General features: G+C 41.3%; 1 protein-coding gene across 2 annotated transcripts in view; it reads left to right on the top strand.

Annotated features, from left to right (window-relative positions):
- The first annotated feature begins 11,867 nt into the window (after positions 1–11,867).
- Positions 11,868–19,890, top strand: part of FKBP1B (FKBP prolyl isomerase 1B) — a 45,382-nt gene continuing 37,359 nt past the window's right edge. Inside the window, exons 1-2 of one of the 2 annotated variants that reach the window (XM_021529784.4) lie at positions 11,868–12,015; positions 15,291–15,338. In XM_021529784.4, coding sequence (XP_021385459.1) covers positions 11,979–12,015; positions 15,291–15,338 — 85 coding nt within the window. In that variant the 5' untranslated portion in view covers positions 11,868–11,978. The remainder of the gene's footprint in view (positions 12,016–15,290; positions 15,339–19,890) is intronic. The other variant, XM_021529785.3, reaches the window with a different exon arrangement.

Genomic DNA, 19,890 nt, shown 5'->3' with positions numbered 1-19,890 from the left:
AGAAGTCCCAAATTGGTGTAATTATATCACATGCTCATTCACAGCCACCTTTTTTTTTTCTTTTGCGAATTATTTAATGCAGATTACATTCAAAATAAGAACTTTTTTATATTCTTCAAGAACAAGCCAGCAAGGATGACTGGAATAGGTAAAAATTAAAGAGCTAAATATGCAGGCTAGAAGATATTTTTTTATGCAAGACTCATAAATTCTTTGGTCTCTCTGTGCTTTTGGTGAAACCATGTTTTTTAATGATTTTACTGTACTATTTGTGGCACAGGTGCCACTCTGCCATACCTGTTTCACTAGGAGCTCTGACAACTTCCTCCAAGTTATAGCAGGATTATTGGGTTTTTTTTTTTATATTAGTGAAAATTTCTTACTCATAGCAGTTATAATGAATAGATTGCATTAAAATACAATCCCAGCAGCTCCATAAATTGTCAGAGTCTGTATAATATATATTTGTTTTACTTTAAAATATTGGTGTTTCACTGCTTTGTTGTCTTCTGGGTGTATTTTGCTGAAATTGATAAAGCTATTCTTTGGCACAGTATCTCATCTATATTCTGCACCACTGTGCTTTAAATATCCTAACGAAACTGTCACAGCTGGATTCTAGCAACCTAAAATGAGGTTTGGATGCAGAAACTTCTGCCTCAGTGTGACTGAAATACTCAGATATTTTGCTAGGGATAATGTGTATTCTGCCAGCTATGCTGACATCTTGAGAGCATGAACTGACTACTCGTGTGGAAGACTGGACTTATTTGCTGTTGTTTTTTTTAAAAAAATTTCATCATCTCGTAAAGCATTTGCTCTTCAGCAGTATCTATGACATTATCAGAGGGTAAAACAAAGCTGAATATGTGAGGTTAGCCAGTAAGTTTGCCAGAATCAGATTCAATTTTGGAATTCCAGTCATCTCACAGACACTGAAGTCTTGAAAAATATTTGCGGCAGAGCTACAGTGAGATTTCTTTCTATCTCTGAAGGCTTTAGGAAATTGGACTTCATGTGAAGTCATACTTATACATATGAAGAATACTTCATCTGAAACATACTTATTTCTAATTAATTATCTGAGATACACAGATACAAAGACAGCAACATCCACAAAGTTCCACTGGCATGGTAGTGAGCTGGGGAGTCAAGTAAGTATGAATTTGCTGTGGCCCTTTCAAAGCTCTCTAAGGCTCAGTGCTCCTTGAAATCTGCAGGGTTTAGCCACACTGCGAGCTCTATTCTGTAGCAATTGAGTTGGAACCTCAGACTCCATTTGGGATAACATTTGAGAATCTCAAGGAGAATTTCCTCTCATGCTTCTGGTGAGAGGCAATAATGTAGGCGAGGAATTTCTGTGAGAACAGAATCCCCTGGTACCCACATAAACACCATGTATGAGAAAATTCATTTGAGATAAGGTTATCTTTCAGCTTATATCTTTAAAAAAACTGTAAATAATGGAAGATTTATGTATATTTGTATATTTAATATACACATATACATATAAATCTAAATATAAATATATAATGTATATTTGTAAAGTATACAGTGGGGAACAAAACCTAAGTTATGCCAGGGTTATGAATTTGAACAAGTTGTACTGGGGATCAAAGAAGTCACAAAGTGAATAAAAGAGACATTAAACTTTTGTTTGTCACAACCTTATTTAAAAAAAAAACCCACAGGATAAAAATGAGTGGAAAAAACAAGTTCCCTCATTCAGTTAAGCGTATTTTTCTGAAAAAAAAATATTTTTCCATCACCTTGGTATGCACAGATCTCTATAGCACACACTCAGAATAAAGACTGTTAATTGAAAACAGTCCTGGAAATACCACAGTTAGAAATCTGAGACACTTCATTGACCAACCACAGCTTTACACCTACAAAAAGCTAGATTCTTATCTATTAGCATCTCTGTGCCTCTGATTAGCTCTGGTGTGACTGAGATCAGAATGTCACCTTTGGCTTAAACAAGGTGCTTCAGCTGGTGGCACTTTGGCTGCTCTCTCCAGCAAAGTAATTCCAGCCAGGCAGTCCTTGGTGCTTTGGAGGGGATGGTTTTTAGAAGTCATACATAAAGGCCAGAATTGAACACTGAGTTGTACATAGCTGCCAGTTGCTAGACATGGGTTCCCATGGTTCATAATGAGTGTTGGAAAATTAATCCAGCCTTCATCATTGCAGAGGGTGAACTGCTTTTTCTTATAATACTGATTTATTTTGATGTCTTTCCACATTGCTCTATTTGCTATTCAGGAAAGAGCGAATACTTCTTGTGTCCAAATGGATCACAGCTAATGAATTCAAGGTTCTTAAATATATTTACTTGTCTATTTCTTGTCCAGTGGGAGATTGGTATCTAAATATCTCTGTGGATCTGAGTTCAGTGCCTTGCTACAAAGGCTGAATTTCAGACTTCTTTTTCTCCTTTAGTCATGGTAAAATAACTCTTCCAGGCTACGTCTTGCTTCAAGTTAATTAAATAGATGTTAATATTCCTGGTGACTTCAGAGGAAGAGAGATCCAGCTCAATATGTAATAAAAATGTAAGAGCAATATTAATTTAACTCAGTTTCATGAAATGTCTAATACTTGGTGGTATTTTTACTTCAAAAGTATGTCTGTTTAAAGCTGCTCACCATGAATTCACCAATTTAAGCAGGTGTGTCATTGACTTCAACACTTTTGAGAAGCTTGAGTATTTATTTATGTAATAAATGAATACTAAATCTCTTTATTCTTTCATACTGACATTTCTTTGCCTTGAGATCTGATTTTAAAAAGTACTTATCTGTCATAAGCTAACTTGAATAGAATGTAGAAATTATGCACAGTTAATAAAGAAACAAAATATGAAATCTGTCAGAGCAGATCCACTGATCCACGCCTTGTAAATCAGTGCTCTTCTGACAGGGATATGTCTGTGTGCTCTTCCTGCTCTCAGAATAGGATTTTACTCACCAACTACATGTTTTTGTATATATGTCATGTAAAGTGGGAAATACCTAATGAAAAACTGTAATTTTTACATAAATACATTTAAGAAATTGCTAATAAGTTTGGTTTATTTTTAAAAAAACCACAAATGCAAATTACTGTGTAAAGGCAAGCTCCTCATATTTTCTATGTGGGCTACATTCAAACTAGGGAGACTTCAGGCAGGAAAGTCACCACTTCTAAGATTATTTTTTTCATATGTGCAGGCCCTTGGTGTTACCTTTCTGGAGCAACTGCCTGGGCCAAGGGTACCAGGCTGGCTTGATCTGTCATCTGTAAATAGAGGCACCTAGCATGGGGACACATATGATGGACAAGATACTGCTACAGCAAGATAAAACTTTTGCCTCTTCTTGTAGAAGTTTAAAAATTCTGTGAGCTCATTTCTACCCTCAGGGATATGCTGCTAGAAGGCAACTCTCCAAATGTCATATGTGTATAACTGACTGTGGTGACCTCTCTGACACTGGACCTTGGGTTCTCTGAAATCCCTCTGGGTCTCAGGGAAGGCACCAGAGATGTTTCATCACATCATTCTAACTGGCACTGTCTGTCATTCTTGCAGGTGTGTTGTCAACAGCTTTCTTGGTGTTTGTGGCTCTTGGAATTCCCTTTCCTCTGTAACAGCAAGGCAAATATGCAATTCTTACATAGAAATCCAGTGCATCTGGGTGAGTAGAGTTGGCAAAGTAGTTGTTAGTCACCCAAGCCTTCCCTTTTGTGGTTTAGAGTGAGACTCTTGTAGTTCACTGGAATGGAGAGAAGAGAACCAAGTCTTTTCAGAAGGCCATTTAATTCTCACTCTCATCAAGGGCTTAATGTTTTTTGGGCCTTCACAATGCTAAAGCAAAACTGGTGAGCAATTAGGAAGAAAAGCAGGATGATTATGGTCGCAGAGAATGAGACTCATGCTTCAATTAATTGTAGGTGTGGGATTCATCCCACAAATTAGTATTTTTGCATTAAAGTAAATTGGTATAACCACCTACATGAAGGTAGTACCCAAGATCCCGTTAGGACAACAGCATGGAGCTCAGCTCTCTAACATATCTCTGCACATACACACTACAGTTGTCTAAGTCAGACCCTGCTTCCTGATTCACTTAAAAGTCAGTGGTGAAAAATAGATACTTTTAGGGCATGATTCATTCCATCCTGAAGTACCTAAAATAGATGAATAACTCTTGCTTTATGAGTCTAGCTGGAGTACTCGGATAGGAAATGGGTATGGACATATGAATGCCAAGGAATGGTTGTGTAGTCATTATGTGCATATCTGTTCTAACTAGAACATTTACCAGTGATCAGCCCACCAATAGCTCTTTCTAGAGCTACATGATTCCTACCCACATCTTTCCCACTGCTGATGCCCTCCCTGTCTCAAACCACTGGTTTTTGACTTAATGCTCCCATATGTACATGCCAGTCTCTTGTGCATGCTTTATAAAGTAATCAGGTTTTCAACAGAAATTCCAGCACTTATGTTACAAAAATTATACTGGGCAGAAGAGCATGAAATGTTCTTTAGGATATATTTCTGTCTTGGCAAAAAGAGGGAATGAGTGATCTAATGGGTCTTTCCATCTGTAAGTCAACATTCAGCTTCCAAATTATGACAGTCATTTTCTTCATAGGCATTAAATGTATTTGTTTTTGTAGAGGTCTCTTATTACTACCTTATTTTTTACATGATGATGTAAATTTATACTCTTGAAGTGATATTTTTATAATTCCCACCAGACACATCAGATAATTTAGGAACCTCTTGCATGGCTAAATGCTCTTTGCCACAGTGTGCATACTCAATTAGATCACTCTCAATTGAAAACCCATTGAGACTTGAAGAAGAACAAAGGATAGCAATATTTTAAGCAGATTCATATTTGTCCCAGCTTGGTAAGTTGAAAAGGTCACTAAATTCTGTCAGCTCTGGGAAAGTAATTTATTACTGTAAAGGAACTCAGAACAGCATGAGCTAGACATAATCCTGTATCCAAACTGGTTGGTCAACAATGACAGAGTCAAACTCTTAGCAACACCTGTTTTGGAAAGTGCAATAGAAATAAAATTTTATAAATTATATCAAAATTGGTTACTTCTGAATCACATGGGTTCTAGCATCTGTTCAGGCAGTTAAACTGAGAATATTGATTGAGAAAGATTGTGAGGTCGCTCTTATTTTGCTTGATGTACAGGATGTGTTTGGTGATAACACTTCTGATGTCCAAGATAGTTGAATAGTTGGCTGTTGCTGGTTCTACCTGGGACAATTTCAGAAGTGTCTGAAAAAAGATGATTCCCAGCTGTATTTGTATATCCTTGTAATAAAACACCTTTCACTCAGTCTCCCATAGAAATGTTCTTGCTAGTTAGACCTAATAGTATCTCCCTACTTCTCTGATATAGACAAAAATATTGATGAATGTGTTCTAACACAAACCTGCTAATTGAAATGAAACTGTGGTAACATTGTGCTGCTATCCACCTGCTTGTTTAAGTAGTTCACCTGTAACTGTCTGTGTAGGCTGAAACTGAGCTATAGTGGATGATGTTTTTAATCCACAGCCCTTAAGATAGCTGAAGCATAAGCTAAAATTGTATTGAAGGTCCTGTGGGTCTACATTTTTACTGAAATGCTGTGATGGCTCTGTTTTGGCCCTCTTTTTTATCTTAGATAGGCCTTCAAATGTAATGGAAAATAAAACTAAAAATACTTTTCCCTGCTTCCCTAGTAGGAAGGATTAGAAATATTTCCACTTGGTTAGTTTAAGCCTAAATACCTGTCCAGGATTCAGCCACCACAGGTACACAGCCTGAAATGCCTGATTCAGCCTCATCTTTCTCTAAGACAGCTAAAGGTCAAATGCTGGGTCAACCCTAATGAGGAACTGAATACCAGATGTTTGTGTTTCTCCTAGAGATGAATGTAAAAAGTCTGAGATTTTTAGTGACTGCCGCTGATCTGTTGACACTTATCTGGAATTAAAGCTGTTTCTGGATTATCATGCAGAAAAAACCCCAACTTTTTACAATCTTTCTGTGCTCTCCTACTTGTAACTACCCTGATATGTTACAATCTGCCTCTTTGGCTGCTGAACTTTTAGTTATAACTTCAGATCATTTTGGTCAAGAGGTTCTAGAAACTCATTAGATAGTGTTGTAATTGCACATGCAGAATGAAGGAAAACAAATACAGTCTTAATTTTCTGAGTCCATTAGCCAGTTCCCTTGATTCATTTATCTGGAGGACTGAGAATGCCAGTTAATTTTATTTCCACAGTTACATTTTCCAAAATCATTGAAAGACTAATCAAAAGCTTGTAGATAATATTTGTGGCTTGTTTGGTTTTCTCCTGTTGTTTGAACTGCTTCCAATATGTCTTGCCAGTGACATTTCTCCACCAAGTAGAATAAATACCAAAACTATAGAGAAATAATTTTACTGAAGAAAGCAGAAAATGTGTTGCCCTGTAAATACAAATTTTCTCAAGGCCACTGACATTCTTCTGTAACTTCCATGGCAAATAAATGACAGAGCCAGAATAATTAGTTTACAGAATAAATGCAATATATGTAATTCCAGTACTATTCCACAGTTTGAAAGATAGATTTACTTACTTTTAAAATCAATTTTTTGCTATGAACTACTGTGTGGAAGAGAAAATTAAGTCCTCTTGGACTGTCTACTTAAGATATTGTTATTATTGGAAATTTTATTTGTGAGACTGCACTTCATGACCCTGAGTTTAGGTTCTGGGTCCTAAGGTGTGACTTGCCCTCTTTTATTTATAATAAAAGAGGATCTCTTCCCCTGAAGTATTTGGAATATTATATTATCATTATATTATAATGAGATATAATATAAATATCTCTTATAAATAAATGAGGTAGAATGATCATTCTTCCTATATAAATTAAATATTGAGACAGAGCAATTCAGAGCATAATTTCAATTCAGCAAGCTGCCTTCAAAGGAGTAGGCAGTGAAGTGATATCACTGCAGCAATCTGCATGTGTGCTAATTAGTCTGGATGGATGTTGCAATTTCATATTTATATTGCATCTGAGGTGCTAGCTAGTGTATTAACCACTTTGAAGCATTATGCATTGCAAGTTGATTTAAGATCCTGCAGTCAATGTTGGAATTGTGGTTAACCTCACTACCATTTTTTCATTTCCTTCTCCATGTTGCATGAAAAATATTACAGACTCATACATCAGTTTAGGGGAAGGGATCTTTGGAGGCCATATGGTTCAATTTCTTGCTTGGAACACAGCTGACATCAGTTTGTTCTGGTTCCTTTAGGCCTTGTTTGATAACTCATCTTCTGAAGATTTTTTTATCCATATATAGTCAGAATTGCCCTTGCTATGACCTGTGTCCATTGCTTCTTGTCCTTTTGTTGGGCATCTCTGAGCAGAGTGTGACACCATCCTCTCCACCACCTGTTCGATAGTTGTAGACAGTAACTGAGATCCTTCTTCTCTCTGTCTTCTGCAGGCTGAAGAATACAGAGCTTCCCAAAACCAGCTCCCTCCTTCTCTCCATGTTCTCCAACCACTAAAAGCATTGGAATGGCTGGGCTTGCTGCAGTATGTCCTTGTACTGGGGAGACAAGTATGTGAGACTATGAGTCTGTCTAAATTCATGTGGTTTTGGAAGTGTTAAATTGCATTAATCTCTTCTGGAAGCAAGCTTCATTATTAAGATATTGGTCTAGTGGAATTTTTACTTCCATTCCAGAACTTGACTAGCAATTTCTTGACTCTAGTAGCTGCTGGCATATATCCTGATGAGCTGGAGTCTTCCCTGTGCATACCTGAGGTTACCTCACCTGGTCCTGTAAAAGGCTTTGAAGATCAGGTCTGAGACCTTAATAATGACTCACATATAAGTGTTGTGAGAGAATATGTGAACATCTGAGTTGAGAAGAGCTTGGTGAGAGAGATGGTGGCTTTCAAGGCAGTTTTAGTGTTACTGAAAAAATCCAGCTGCAGTTTGCACTCAGAGCTACAGCTGCAAGACGAAACTATAGATACAGATGTGGATAAGTAGTTCAAAGAGGAAGATGAGGATTCAGAATAATCACTTCAGGAGGAAATTTTATTCTGTTTTGGGGCATTTGGAACAAGTATCAGTTGGGAGGAGGTGACTGTGCTGCAGACCTGTGGTAACCAGCAGTGGTGAGAAGTGAGACAGGCACAATGAGATTTTTGGGTTTCATCTGTTAATCACATGGCTGTCACTGTGGGTGTGCTGTCAGACTTACCCTAAGCATGTGCTTTGAGAGGAATCATGGATTCTGGCTGACTCTCTTTTGTCAATGCTCATGATGCACAGGAACATTCGCAGTGACATGACCTGCTGAGCTCTGCAGGCTGCTATTTTTTTGGTCAGGATTTTTTCCAGTGAGGTGCTGTTTTTGCATGACCTGTACACTTTGGGATTAAAATTACTTGGTTGCACATGTTGGTTCACTGAATGGAAAGGTCAGTATTGGTAACACATTTTTAGTTTGTTTTCACTATTCATATCACACTGGTTGGATTTCAAAGCAATGCTGGCTTTTTATCCATGGATGCTGGTGAGGGAAATGTGCATTCTTGGGGGTGTTTTGTGGCCTCTGTGAATTTTTACATTTGCAGAATTTGTGCTTTCCATTTATGGAAAATTTAGTGCTTTGCCTTCCAGGGGTGTTCTTTGTGTGCATATGGAATCTATTACACATGATTTGTAGATGCTTTGTAGATTTTAAAAACAATGAAGAATGGGATTTCACAATATAGGAGCTATGAACAACGTTAAAACACCCTAAAAAATTTGAAAACTGTTTGTCTTCCTAAAAGTGGAAATGCATAAATATTTTGCAAACAGTGCTGGCTGTAGGGGTTTTAACTACAAAAAAAAAAAAAAAAAAAAAAAACAGGGATGGATATTCATCTGCTAAACTTTGAGGTTTTGGGTTTTTCTCATAATGACTGTGGCAAATTGTCCTCTTTGTGACCACTGAGTAATCTTAGATGTTGAAGTCATGTGGTTCTATCAAAATATTTGGGAATAAGTGTTGAGAGAGCCCTCCACTTTTCCAGCCTGGTCTTTCTGGTGCCAGGATAGAAAAACATGCTGTGGGAAGATCTTGTGGTAAACAACTTGGAACGTGAGCTCTACAGAGCTTTGGAGAGAGACACTACTGGACTTTGCCCTTGAAACAGATACACTGGATCCCAAAGGTGGTGCAGGTGAATGACATGCAATGACTTTCAAAGAGCATTCTTAATACACTAATCTGGTCTGCTTTGATAATCTGATTTTATCAATTTTCTTGGTCATGAACTTTCCCTCTTAGTCCCTTTGTCCTTTCTGTTTCCCCTCCAATTCCCTGCCAGTTTTAAACCACATTTTCTTGTATTTCAGAGCCTTTCCTGAAGATGTGGGCATTCCTCATTTTAGTCTACTCTTCCTAGATCTTCATGTGCTATAGACTTGTTATAGCATGTATTTAAGGATCTCGATGCCTCCAGTGAATACTGTGAGGGGAAAAATAACTTTATTTTTGGTTCAATATCTGTGGTGTCAAAGATTTTTTAACATATTCATCCAACAACTTTGATATGCTTTCTACAGATCCTTATTTTCTGTCTTGGAAATTGGCCTTACCTTTCTTTCCATAGTCTTGGGAAAATGAGTGTGGGGGATCTAATTAACTCATGCCCTAAAGAAGCATTTACAGTCTCACCATGGGGCAAGAGGCTATCGGATAGGAAGATTGTAGATACAACATTTTCCACAGCTTGGTCCCTCCTAATCCCATTTTGTGGCTTCTGAATTTTGCTGTTGGTGGCCTTTGCTTTTTTATTATGATTGTCAGTCTGCCTGAGTATTCTGTGATCTGCCTTTAAGGCCTGTTACTTATGATGAAACTTGAAGGAGATATTCTGTGATCCCATCTGAACTATGTCTATTATGTGATTAGGTCCAATCTCCTGTCACAAGACACAACTTGAGAAACCTATTCTCCCATTGTGGAGAGATGTGTAGCCTGATCAAAGGAAACATGCAATTATAAAAGCTAAAGTGAACACAGCAAAGAATCATTTTCTTTTGTTCATTGCATTTATGCCTTCTGATGCTCTGATCATCTGAGAGGACACAGACATCTACCTGGAGCCTGGATGAAAGCAGTTCTTTCTTGTAAAGTCAAGAGGGGGTGTAGGACACCATGTACCTAGAATTTCCCTTTATAACTCCCCTTATGTGCTCAGCTTTTCTTGTGCTGTCCTTGTTGCTCTGTAATGACTCAGAGGCACCTCTGGAATTAGCAATGTTCATGTGTTAAGACACATGTTTCTGTGCCACTTACCTCCTACCTGGCATTTTCCTATTTCTCAAATGCATTTTTAGTATCTTTCTACTGATCAGAAGTCAAATGACACTCTGAGACTGGCAATGGAAAAGAATCCCGTTTCAGAATTTCCACTGTTACAGACCTCCTCTGATAAACTTCAGTAAGTGCCTGCTTATTCTGTACATGCTACCTGCAGATGCAGAATTCACTGGAATGGGAGGCAGGTGAAAGGAATCCATGTTCAGCCCTCATTACTGCTTCTGAACTCGCGTGAGCTCTTGATTTTCCTCACCTGCCCATTTTTGGGAGTGAGAGGCAGCCAGTCCTGGTATTTCAGAGTATCTGACCCACAAAGAAAGATAGATACAATTGAGCACCCAGGAGAAGAAACAGTCTGATCAGAGTAATGTGAAAAGCTGTGTGGAGATGGTCAGTGTAGTTCAGAGCATGCATGCAAGAGCAAGGGCCACATTATTGCAGTTACGAACCAGCACAGTAATTCCTCAGTTCAGTCATCCTGACAACTGCCCACACAGAGAAAGATCCTTTTCCCTGAAGAGAACCCAGTTTGTAGCAGATAAAAATCTTGAAAAAGCAATGTCAGAGAAGTGCAAGTTGGAATTAGATGGATACAGACAGCTCTTTCAGTTGAAAAACTGATGACGTTGTGGTTCCATTTTTATTTTTAACTCAGAAAACACAGAACTGCAAACAGAACTATTCCTTTAGAGGCAGTGGAAACTCCTGAGATTCGAATACACTGTAAGTGCATGAGGAAATAGTCTGTTTCAGGTACATTCCCCAGAAGTAGTTGTAGCAAGGTTGAATACGTAATCTCACATCATGGGAACACCACACATAAACAGATTTTCCAGTTTAAAACATGGATATGAATAGGAACTTAGACACTGTTTTACACTGCAACTCAAGGTCATGCCAGCCTGCTGGAGACTTGCCGCTGCTGCTGCTGTGTGGGGTCACCAGCGGTGGGTACCACTGCCCCGATGCTGCCGTTCACCGGTAGAACCGGGGGGACATTCCCTTCAGCGCACACGTCGTGCGAGCACGGATGCCTTCCTCCATGGCTCTTTGTACCGGGAAATTCCGACCCTCCACTCGCACTCGGCCGTGTCCTGTGTCTGGACGGGCTGAAGCGCGGCGCTTGGTTTCCCTGTGTGGCCAGCGCGCCTGCAGCAGTACCGCACCGGTACCCCCTGCTCCCGCAGCCGCCCTGAGCCCTCCGCCGCTCGGACTGCGCACGGGCACGGGCACCGGGGGGAAACGCCGGCGAGACCCCCGGAGGAGCGCTCCGCCGGGCACCATCGCTAAAGCCAGCCCTGCCCGAGGGATGGCAGCAGCACCCTCCGCACGGCCGTGGGGTGGGGGAGCGATGCCGGCGGGGGATGCCCCCGCCGCAAGGTTCCCCTGGTCCCCGCGGCCCCCGGGCGCTCGGAGCGGGGGCGGGCGGACCCCTCCCCTCCCCTCCCCGTCCTCCCCGCCCCTGCCCCGCATTGGCTGCGGGCGCTGACGGGCAGCCGGGGCGGCCCCTGCCCGCGGCCGCCCAGGGGCACTGCCCGCACTGGGGGTCCGCGCCGGGGAGCGGGGCTGAGTGGAGCCGGTGCCGCCATGGGGGTGGAGATCGAGACCATCTCTCCGGGAGACGGTACGAAGCCGTGCCGGGGGCAGCCCCGCAGCGCGGGGACGGAGGGTCCGGCCGGACACCGCGGGGCTCCGGGAGCGAGGGAGCCGCGTCCCCGCCGGCGGCGGAGCGGGGAGCGCGGGGAGCGCGGGGAGCGCGGGGAGCGGGCGGGCGGGAGGGAGGCACGGCCGCCCCCGCAGCGCCGCGGGCACGAACCCCCGGTGCGGGAGAGGCGGAGCGCGGCCAGGCGCCCGCCCGGGGTCGCGGCGGCGGCAGCGGCGGCGAGGGGGCCGGGGTTCCTGTGGCATCCGCTGACAGCTGCACGGCCCGAGCGCGGGGTCAGCGCCAGCGCCCGGCGGGGAGCCCAAACTTTCCCCGGTGGCGAGCCCGGCCTCGCCGGGGCCACCGACCGTTCGTGCCGGCATCCCCCGGCAAGGCGCCGCCGCCTCCCGGTCCAGCGTGGGATGCTGGCGAGGGCTGATGTGCAGCCCGGGTAGCAGTCACCTCTCCTTGGCGCTTGGCTTTCGTGAGCCAATTCGCAGTGTTCTACTCTTCCTTGGCATTATAATTCCGTAAGGTTTTTGTGTTTTGTTTTTTTGGTTTTTTTTTTCTTTTAAGATAATGTGATTTCTAACATACAAATGTAGCTATATAATAGGCCAGATTCATCACTGGCTGATATGCAACCATAAATAATTTGTTCAAGTTGATTGCAGATTAAGTTTCTTGGCCCAGTATCTTTCCATTCTTTGTGTATGCTTTCTAATTGGCTTCTCCCTCTGTGCTGTTTTGCTCTAGAGATCGAATTCTTCTCTTGGTTTCACAGATGTAAAAAAAGAATACTTATACCCACATAAATAATGGTGGTGAGTTGGGAGTAGGAAGGAGGATGGAACTACCTCACAGTAGTACTTACTATCTATTAAATAGATCACGGCTGTCATTGTAAGTAATATGTGATTCCAAATAAGGCTATATGGATTAGTTCTCTTGGTTGCAAGTCTTAATCAAAATCAGCTGACTTTAAACACTGTCTTAAGCCACAGTGAGTCAGTGGTCTTGCGAATCTCTGCTTTTAATTTATTTTTGATGTGAAATTATGTAGCTTCATTGGCTTTGCTGATTGTAAACTCACAGAGCAGAGTGTGTGTCCATAAGGTCTGAAACTGCTTTTCTCAGATCTCTGTATAATAGTGGATCATTTTAATAATACCTGTTTTATTGGCGGTAGGATTCCTCTCACATAACTTTCCTCAGGTTAGTTGGCTAGTCTAAAGCAGTCTTCTGGGTTTTCTCTGTGTCCATCTCGAGGGAATAATTTGTCTTGCCTTCCTTTGGATAGGCTGGCTTTCTCTCAAAGCACTGCTAATTCTTTGCTGTCAATAGAGGAAGCCCAGGAGACTGGCATGCGATAGTTGCCCGTGGTTTAAATGGCTGTGAATTTAAAAGAGATGGATCCCACTTTAGCATACCATGGTGACCTTAAAAGATTCCTGCTGCATTTTGTGCAACGTGCAATGAGGGATATTCCAGCCAGCCAAGCCAATGAACGAGGCTGTTCAGGTAGCCCTTAGAAGTACCACTTTATCAATTTTTGTGTTGTAAATCTTGGTTCATCATATTATCCTGCCCTTCACCACTTATTGCTCATGTGGTTTTGGCATGTGATCCCTAAGGCCATAGCTTGTGTGCTACCTGCTGGTTTATACCCTTTGAAGTGCTCTGTAATGCAGAACTTGTTATCATGTTAATTTTGACCAAACAGCCAAAAAGCCAACTAAGAGATGAGCCTCAGTTTCATAGAATCACAGAATGGTTTGGTTGGAAGGGACCTTAGTGATCATCTCCTTCCAACTCCCCTGCCATGGGCAGGGACATGTTCCACTAGACCAGGTTGCTCCAAGCCCCATCAATCCCGTCATTGAATGTTTCCAGAGATAGGGCATCCACAGCTTTTGTGGACAACCTAACTCAATCCCCAGTTTTTAACTTTCTATCAAGGATGTTCCTTAATAATTAACCACACTGATATTTTTAATTTCTTCTGAACCTGGGCACTCCCCTGGCCAACCTTGAGAAATCATGGTTAGTATCTTTAATACACCATTGGCACCTAATTGAGCCTAGAGAGTCATCCCTTAGGTTTCAGTACCTTTAGCAGTGCCTAGAACAAGTAAAATGGAAATGGTAATTTCATCTTGTGTCAAGCAAATAATTTAAGCTTTTTTTCCTTTCACTATGAACATTTTAGGAGGAGCTATCAAGCTCTTAAAAGAACTCAGTGTACTACTGCTTTACTGTTGCCTGATGCTACAAAATTAAACTGCTTTTGTCTGTGAAAATTTCTGTAAACCCCATTCCTGCTAATTAAAGATGCCCTCACAGAGCTGTCTTTCTTGCGTGGAAGGCATTAGAGATGTGAATACAAATGGATTTTCTCACAATGTCAGACTGAGACTTTATTTGAAAAATTATAGCAAAAACATTCTGAGAATTATTAAAAGTTATAATCCATGAGATTTTGACTGTCCTTTTGCACTTACAGAATGTAAATGCATATGTAATGCACGTGTATATATAGGGAGACTTATCTAGGAAAAATACTACTTGGTCTAAGAGCTAAACACAGCCAAACTGGGACCTTTTGCCCTAAACCATCCCATTCCTGTGTTGCATATTAGTGATTTGGTAACACACAGTCATAGAATCATGCAGTTGTTAAGGTTGGAAGAGACTTTTAAGATCATCAAGTCCAGCCGTCAACCCGGCACCACTACCATGTTCACCATTAAACCGTGCCTTCAGATGCCATATGCGTGTGTGTTCTGAACACTTGAAAGGGTTGTGACTCCACCACTTGCCTGGGCAGTCAGTGTTTTACTACCCAATGCTTTACAACCTTTTCTGTGAAGAAATGTTCCAAATATCCAATCTAAACCTAACCCAGTGCAACTTGAGGCTATTTCCTCTCACTTTTATCTTCCACTTGTCTGGGAGAAGAGACTGATCCCCGCTTCACTAGAACCTCCTGTCAGGGAGTTGTAGAGAGCAATTAGGTCCCTCTGAGCCTCCTTTTCTCCAAGCCAAACACCCCCAGCTCCCTCAGCCACTCTTTGTAAGACGTTTGCTCCAAGTTGTATGAGGAGCCACTTAAATCTACAGCTGTCATGTGGATGTCTCAGGTATCCTAATGTAACCAAATGGCTAATACCAGTTCAGCATTTTCCTCTTAAAAGATAAACTTGCATAGCCAGGTCAATCAGAGAAAATAAAAGATTAACCTTTTATAATTTTAACAGGACGGACATTTCCAAAGAAGGGTCAGACGTGTGTGGTGCACTACACAGGTAAGGCATGTTTTGGATGTTCTTCAATACCAACTGCTTCACATTCAAGAGTGATTTCCCATTTCAGATGTCTGTTGTATTTTTTTATTTGTTCTGTCACTTGTAATCCACTGGATAATGTTTGAATGGGTTTTCTGCCTATTTCACTTCTAGCTGGGCTGTTCAGACTGCAGTAGCTAGATGCGTCTGCTAGCAAATTTGCCATGGGTAGCGTTCAGTGGTGAGCACTTTGCAGAAGAAGCTGCAGACCTGATTCATTAAGCCATTTTATTATCTAATGAAATTTAGCATGAAACAGTCAAAATGCTGGGTTCATATTTTTACAGCCTCTTGTCTTGACACAGACAATTCATTATTGTATATATATTAAAAGCATGTGTCCATGCATTGGCAGTAAAATTCATTCCAGATTGAAGAGATCAATACCAGGTCTGTTTAAACACCTGCTTTATGGACTTGTGTTAATCTTAAATAGTGAGCTGGTTAATGGAGCTGCTTATGCTGAAGAAGAAAATGTTCTTTAAATCAGTTTATGTTGTTATGCTTTGTATGTAGTCATGTAAGTTGTCAAAGGGATGCAAAAATCTCTGCAGTCTGAGTCTCCAACTGGGAAGTTCACTTCAATAGCTGCCATTTTATGAGATATTTTCCTTAAGAAGCTAACATGAAGGTTATGTAGGGATTGAAGCTTCTGATCTGGGCCTAGATAGTGAAGTAATGTTTTCCTCTAGTGTTCAGGATGATAGGAAAGTTCTCTCTCGTAACTGTTGCTTTCCTTCAGTTTTGTATTTGATTCTTACAACTGGAGCAAGATGGGAACATTTTCCAATAAAAATTACTATTGAAGTAAACCTGTTTGTATTTTCAATTAACTTTTATATAATTTCAGTAATACCACCATTCAGAAGGTTATATGGAAGTTAGTGCACTGGCTTGGGGGGGAGGTTGTCTGTGTTTAAGCTCCCATATATGCATTTATATATTTAAAGTATTTTGATCTAAGGAGGATTTATAGTTTGAATTAGAAGATGTTAAACACATGCATCTCCCATTCCAGTCTCAGCTCCTACAGATATTTCTCTGTAATTTAGATAGGAAAATAGATGTTTTGAAATTATTTTTGTGAAGATGCTGAAAGATGTTTCTCTTCCAGTCCAAACTTGGAAAGGTTTTATGAAATAAAATTGTCACCTCCCACCCTTAGTTAGTTCAAGACAAATTTAAATGTCAGACATTAAATAGACAAAAAAATTGAGCCTGGTGGCTCCCACAAAGCACATTTTTTCTGGATAACTTCAGAGAGTATGAATGGTAAATGTGAAGAGATAACAAGATGCTGCATACTGCTATTGATATTAGATAGTGTCTCAGATAAGGCTGTTGTAAGCTGGTTTTGACATAAAAGACTTTATAAAAACTCATTAAATCAATCTCTAGTGCAGACTGTGCTTTCTCCATATATCTTGCTGCTGGTACTGTGCAACCTCTTTTGCCTCCCAGATTAGAACAGATATCAGGGGAAGCTCATCACCTCAGCTCCACTGCTGGTGCCAGCAGTCTTTGGTGATGATGTTTTTAAGCTGAGCCCATGGTTAGTGGATAAAGTGTTTCCTTCCAGTGATCTATACAGCATGTGGGTAAGATTACATGTAGGTGTTGAGTTTTAATTTAAAACAGTTTTATCTGGATCCAGTAGTTTCTTTTTGTACTGATGAGATTCTGGATGTGCTTGGAATCTTGGAATCATCTTGGAATGACCTCTGTGTTATTTATGTGATCCTATTAGGCCTCAATATACTTAATACTTACCCTCACCACACCCTCTGAGTCCTGCTTTAGGAATTGTATAGCTAAGTTACGGCAAAGTCTGCAGAGAAATCCAGAACCTCTGCTTTGTCACCTAAAATGGAAGTTAGGAAAAACTAAGACACCTAGGTGCAAGGAAGTGATCCAGAAATGATCCAGAAATGCTGCTTTTCAGAGCTGCTTAATATTGTATAGCATGTATAACTCTCAAGTGATATCCATATTCAGCTGATGTGACGCTCTGGAGCTGGGCACAGACACCTGTGAGGAGGTGTTGTGTTATGGGAAGTGAGGGAACCATGCACTGACTGGACTCCGTCAAGATCCAGAGATTGTTTGGATCCCCAGAAAAGCCTGACCTCACTGGAGTACTTGGAGCACATCTCTGAATCCAGAATCAAGCAGAGCAGAGAGCCAAAACCACGGCCTGTGGAAGCCCACTTGGTGTGTAATAACTGAACAGCTGTTTCAGACATGGCAAACCTATTCCCAGCTGGCTCTTGCAATAGAAAAGGGTCATAACTGCCTGCCACGTGTTGAACTGCAGCCATTATGTTCCTGGGGAGAAGAAAGCTGAAATTTCCCAGTCCCTCCAGTCTAGTTTGGGACACTGAGCAGTGAAGAATGCAGGAGCCATGGGCAAGGAAAGGAGCAGGCAAGAGGGTGAGTATTTGTTGCAGGCACTCATGCAGGGATATGGAAGGAGTTGCAGTGCAATCCCTGTCTTTGGAGACTAATTCAGTACCTTTTTTTTAATTCTAAGATTTTCCCATGTGATGGTGCCGGGTGGGCAGGTCATGCAACTTCTTGCAGTGGCCCAGCTGCTCTCACAGCAACACACACTGTGGTGATACAGCTCCTTAGCACAAGCATGGTTGGTCCCGAAGGGCTAGTTTTTTGTGCATGCATAGAAAATCATTGCCTGCCCACTAATTTTTCATGTCTCAAAGGAGAGGAGAGGCTAAAATGGGTTCTCTTCTGCCAGAGCAAGTTATGATTCTTTAGGGAGACTCCACTGAGGAGTGGGCTGTGGTCTCTGTAGTGTCTTATTTGCCCTCTTGCCTTTGCTTTTGTAGGCATGCATTTACCATGTGATGGGGAGTGATGGCAGAGAGCATGGACAGGAAGGGACTGCTGTCACTGCAGGAGTAAAAGACCCATTTTTTAGGAGTACACTGTCTGTATGACTTGTCCTGGTGATCCATGAAGGATAAGTCCAGAGAGGACCAAAGGCTGGGACTCCCAGAGTTTGGCAGAACTTTAGGGTTCTGTCTGCTTGTCCTCCAGGATTTTATGCTTCATCATCAAGGTAGAGATTCAGCAGGGTAGTTTCTAGTCTGACAACCCTATATGTTCTGGAGGAGTGGGAAGTGAGAACTGGAATTTCCTCAAGATGAAGGAGAGCTGTGATTGAGTTTTACAGTTCTGCTGTCAGCACTCCAGCTATTAGGCTGTTACATGTGGCATCTTTTCCTCTTTCTCTCCTTGATCATCTGGATGCATAATCTCAGGGTACAGTGTGGTGTGATTCCCAAAAGCATTGTGGTTCCTGAAGGAACAGACCTGAGTTCCAGTAGCAGCGGGAGTTAAGGTGCAACCTCACTAGGGAGCAATTTAGAAAGGACATCTTAGTTTAAGGAGATTGTTTTAAATTATTTTTTTTTTTCCCCTTAGGAGTAATTATCTGCTGCTTTACATTTAGAACAGGATTTTTGGATTACCCATCAGAAGTACCTAATTGCCCTTTCATATGATGCCTTAGTGCCTAACTTTGGCCCTGTAAAGCACCTGCTAATTTTTCAGCTTTGCACAGCCTGATTTAAGTACACAAATAGATGTCCAGATAATTGTAGAAGATTAGATAGGGGGACTGTGATAGAACATGAAACCAAGTCCCAGTCTTAGTATAGGATGGAAAAAATTGGTTAGGTTCCTGTATGCTTGTCTTTGTTAACAAATATAACAAATACACTAATTTCTTCTTAGCATCCAGCATCCATGTTGAGTCTCAAAAGTTACCTGACACAATATTGCTGTAATGAGATAAGTAGATAAGGCAGAGCACTGGCACTGAAATGCATTTGCAGCAGCACTGGTTTATGTCATGTTTTTTGTCACAGATTTCCTGGAGTAAGGTTCTCAAAGCCTTTGGCAATCTGCTTACTCCTTCTGTTTTCCATCTGCAAAATGATAGTTGTACTTTGTCTGCCTCCTGTAGAGAGATTGCAGGCAGTTTGAGATACGAACGGCCTCCTTCTTCATGACTTTTGTAATGGTGACCTAACCTTGATTGGGTCTTCAGGTTACACTGGACCACTGACAATAGTACAAATTAACTAATTAGTCCTGGAGTGCATAAAAGGAATTAAGACATTTTCTGCAGTTTTGATTCCTATGATTTACATTTGTTGACTCTGGCAATGGGAATTAGCAGTGTAGAATCTTCAAAGATTTATGAAAATTATACCAAACATGACTTTCAGTTAGAAATGCTTCGCAACAAAACCTTCACTGAGGAGGGATATGTTCTGTCTGGAGACTGTGAGGTAAAACCTGCACTCCAGGAAGCTGAATCCCATTCCCAGCCCTCCTGCTGGATGATGATGTGCCTTTACACCAGCTTTGTGTGTACTGAATCTAAATCTGCTCATGATAATGAGTGGGCAACTTTTTTTCCCAAGTTATTCAGAGTTGACATTCTCTTGTGTTGTCCCATGTAGCTTGTGGCAGAGCTAAATTCTTAATT

The sequence above is a fragment of the Lonchura striata genome, chromosome 3, assembly GCF_050655825.1.
Source record: "Lonchura striata isolate lonStrDom1 chromosome 3, ASM5065582v1, whole genome shotgun sequence".
NCBI lineage: Eukaryota > Metazoa > Chordata > Aves > Passeriformes > Estrildidae > Lonchura > Lonchura striata.
This window is presented reverse-complemented; position numbering and strand designations above follow the sequence as displayed.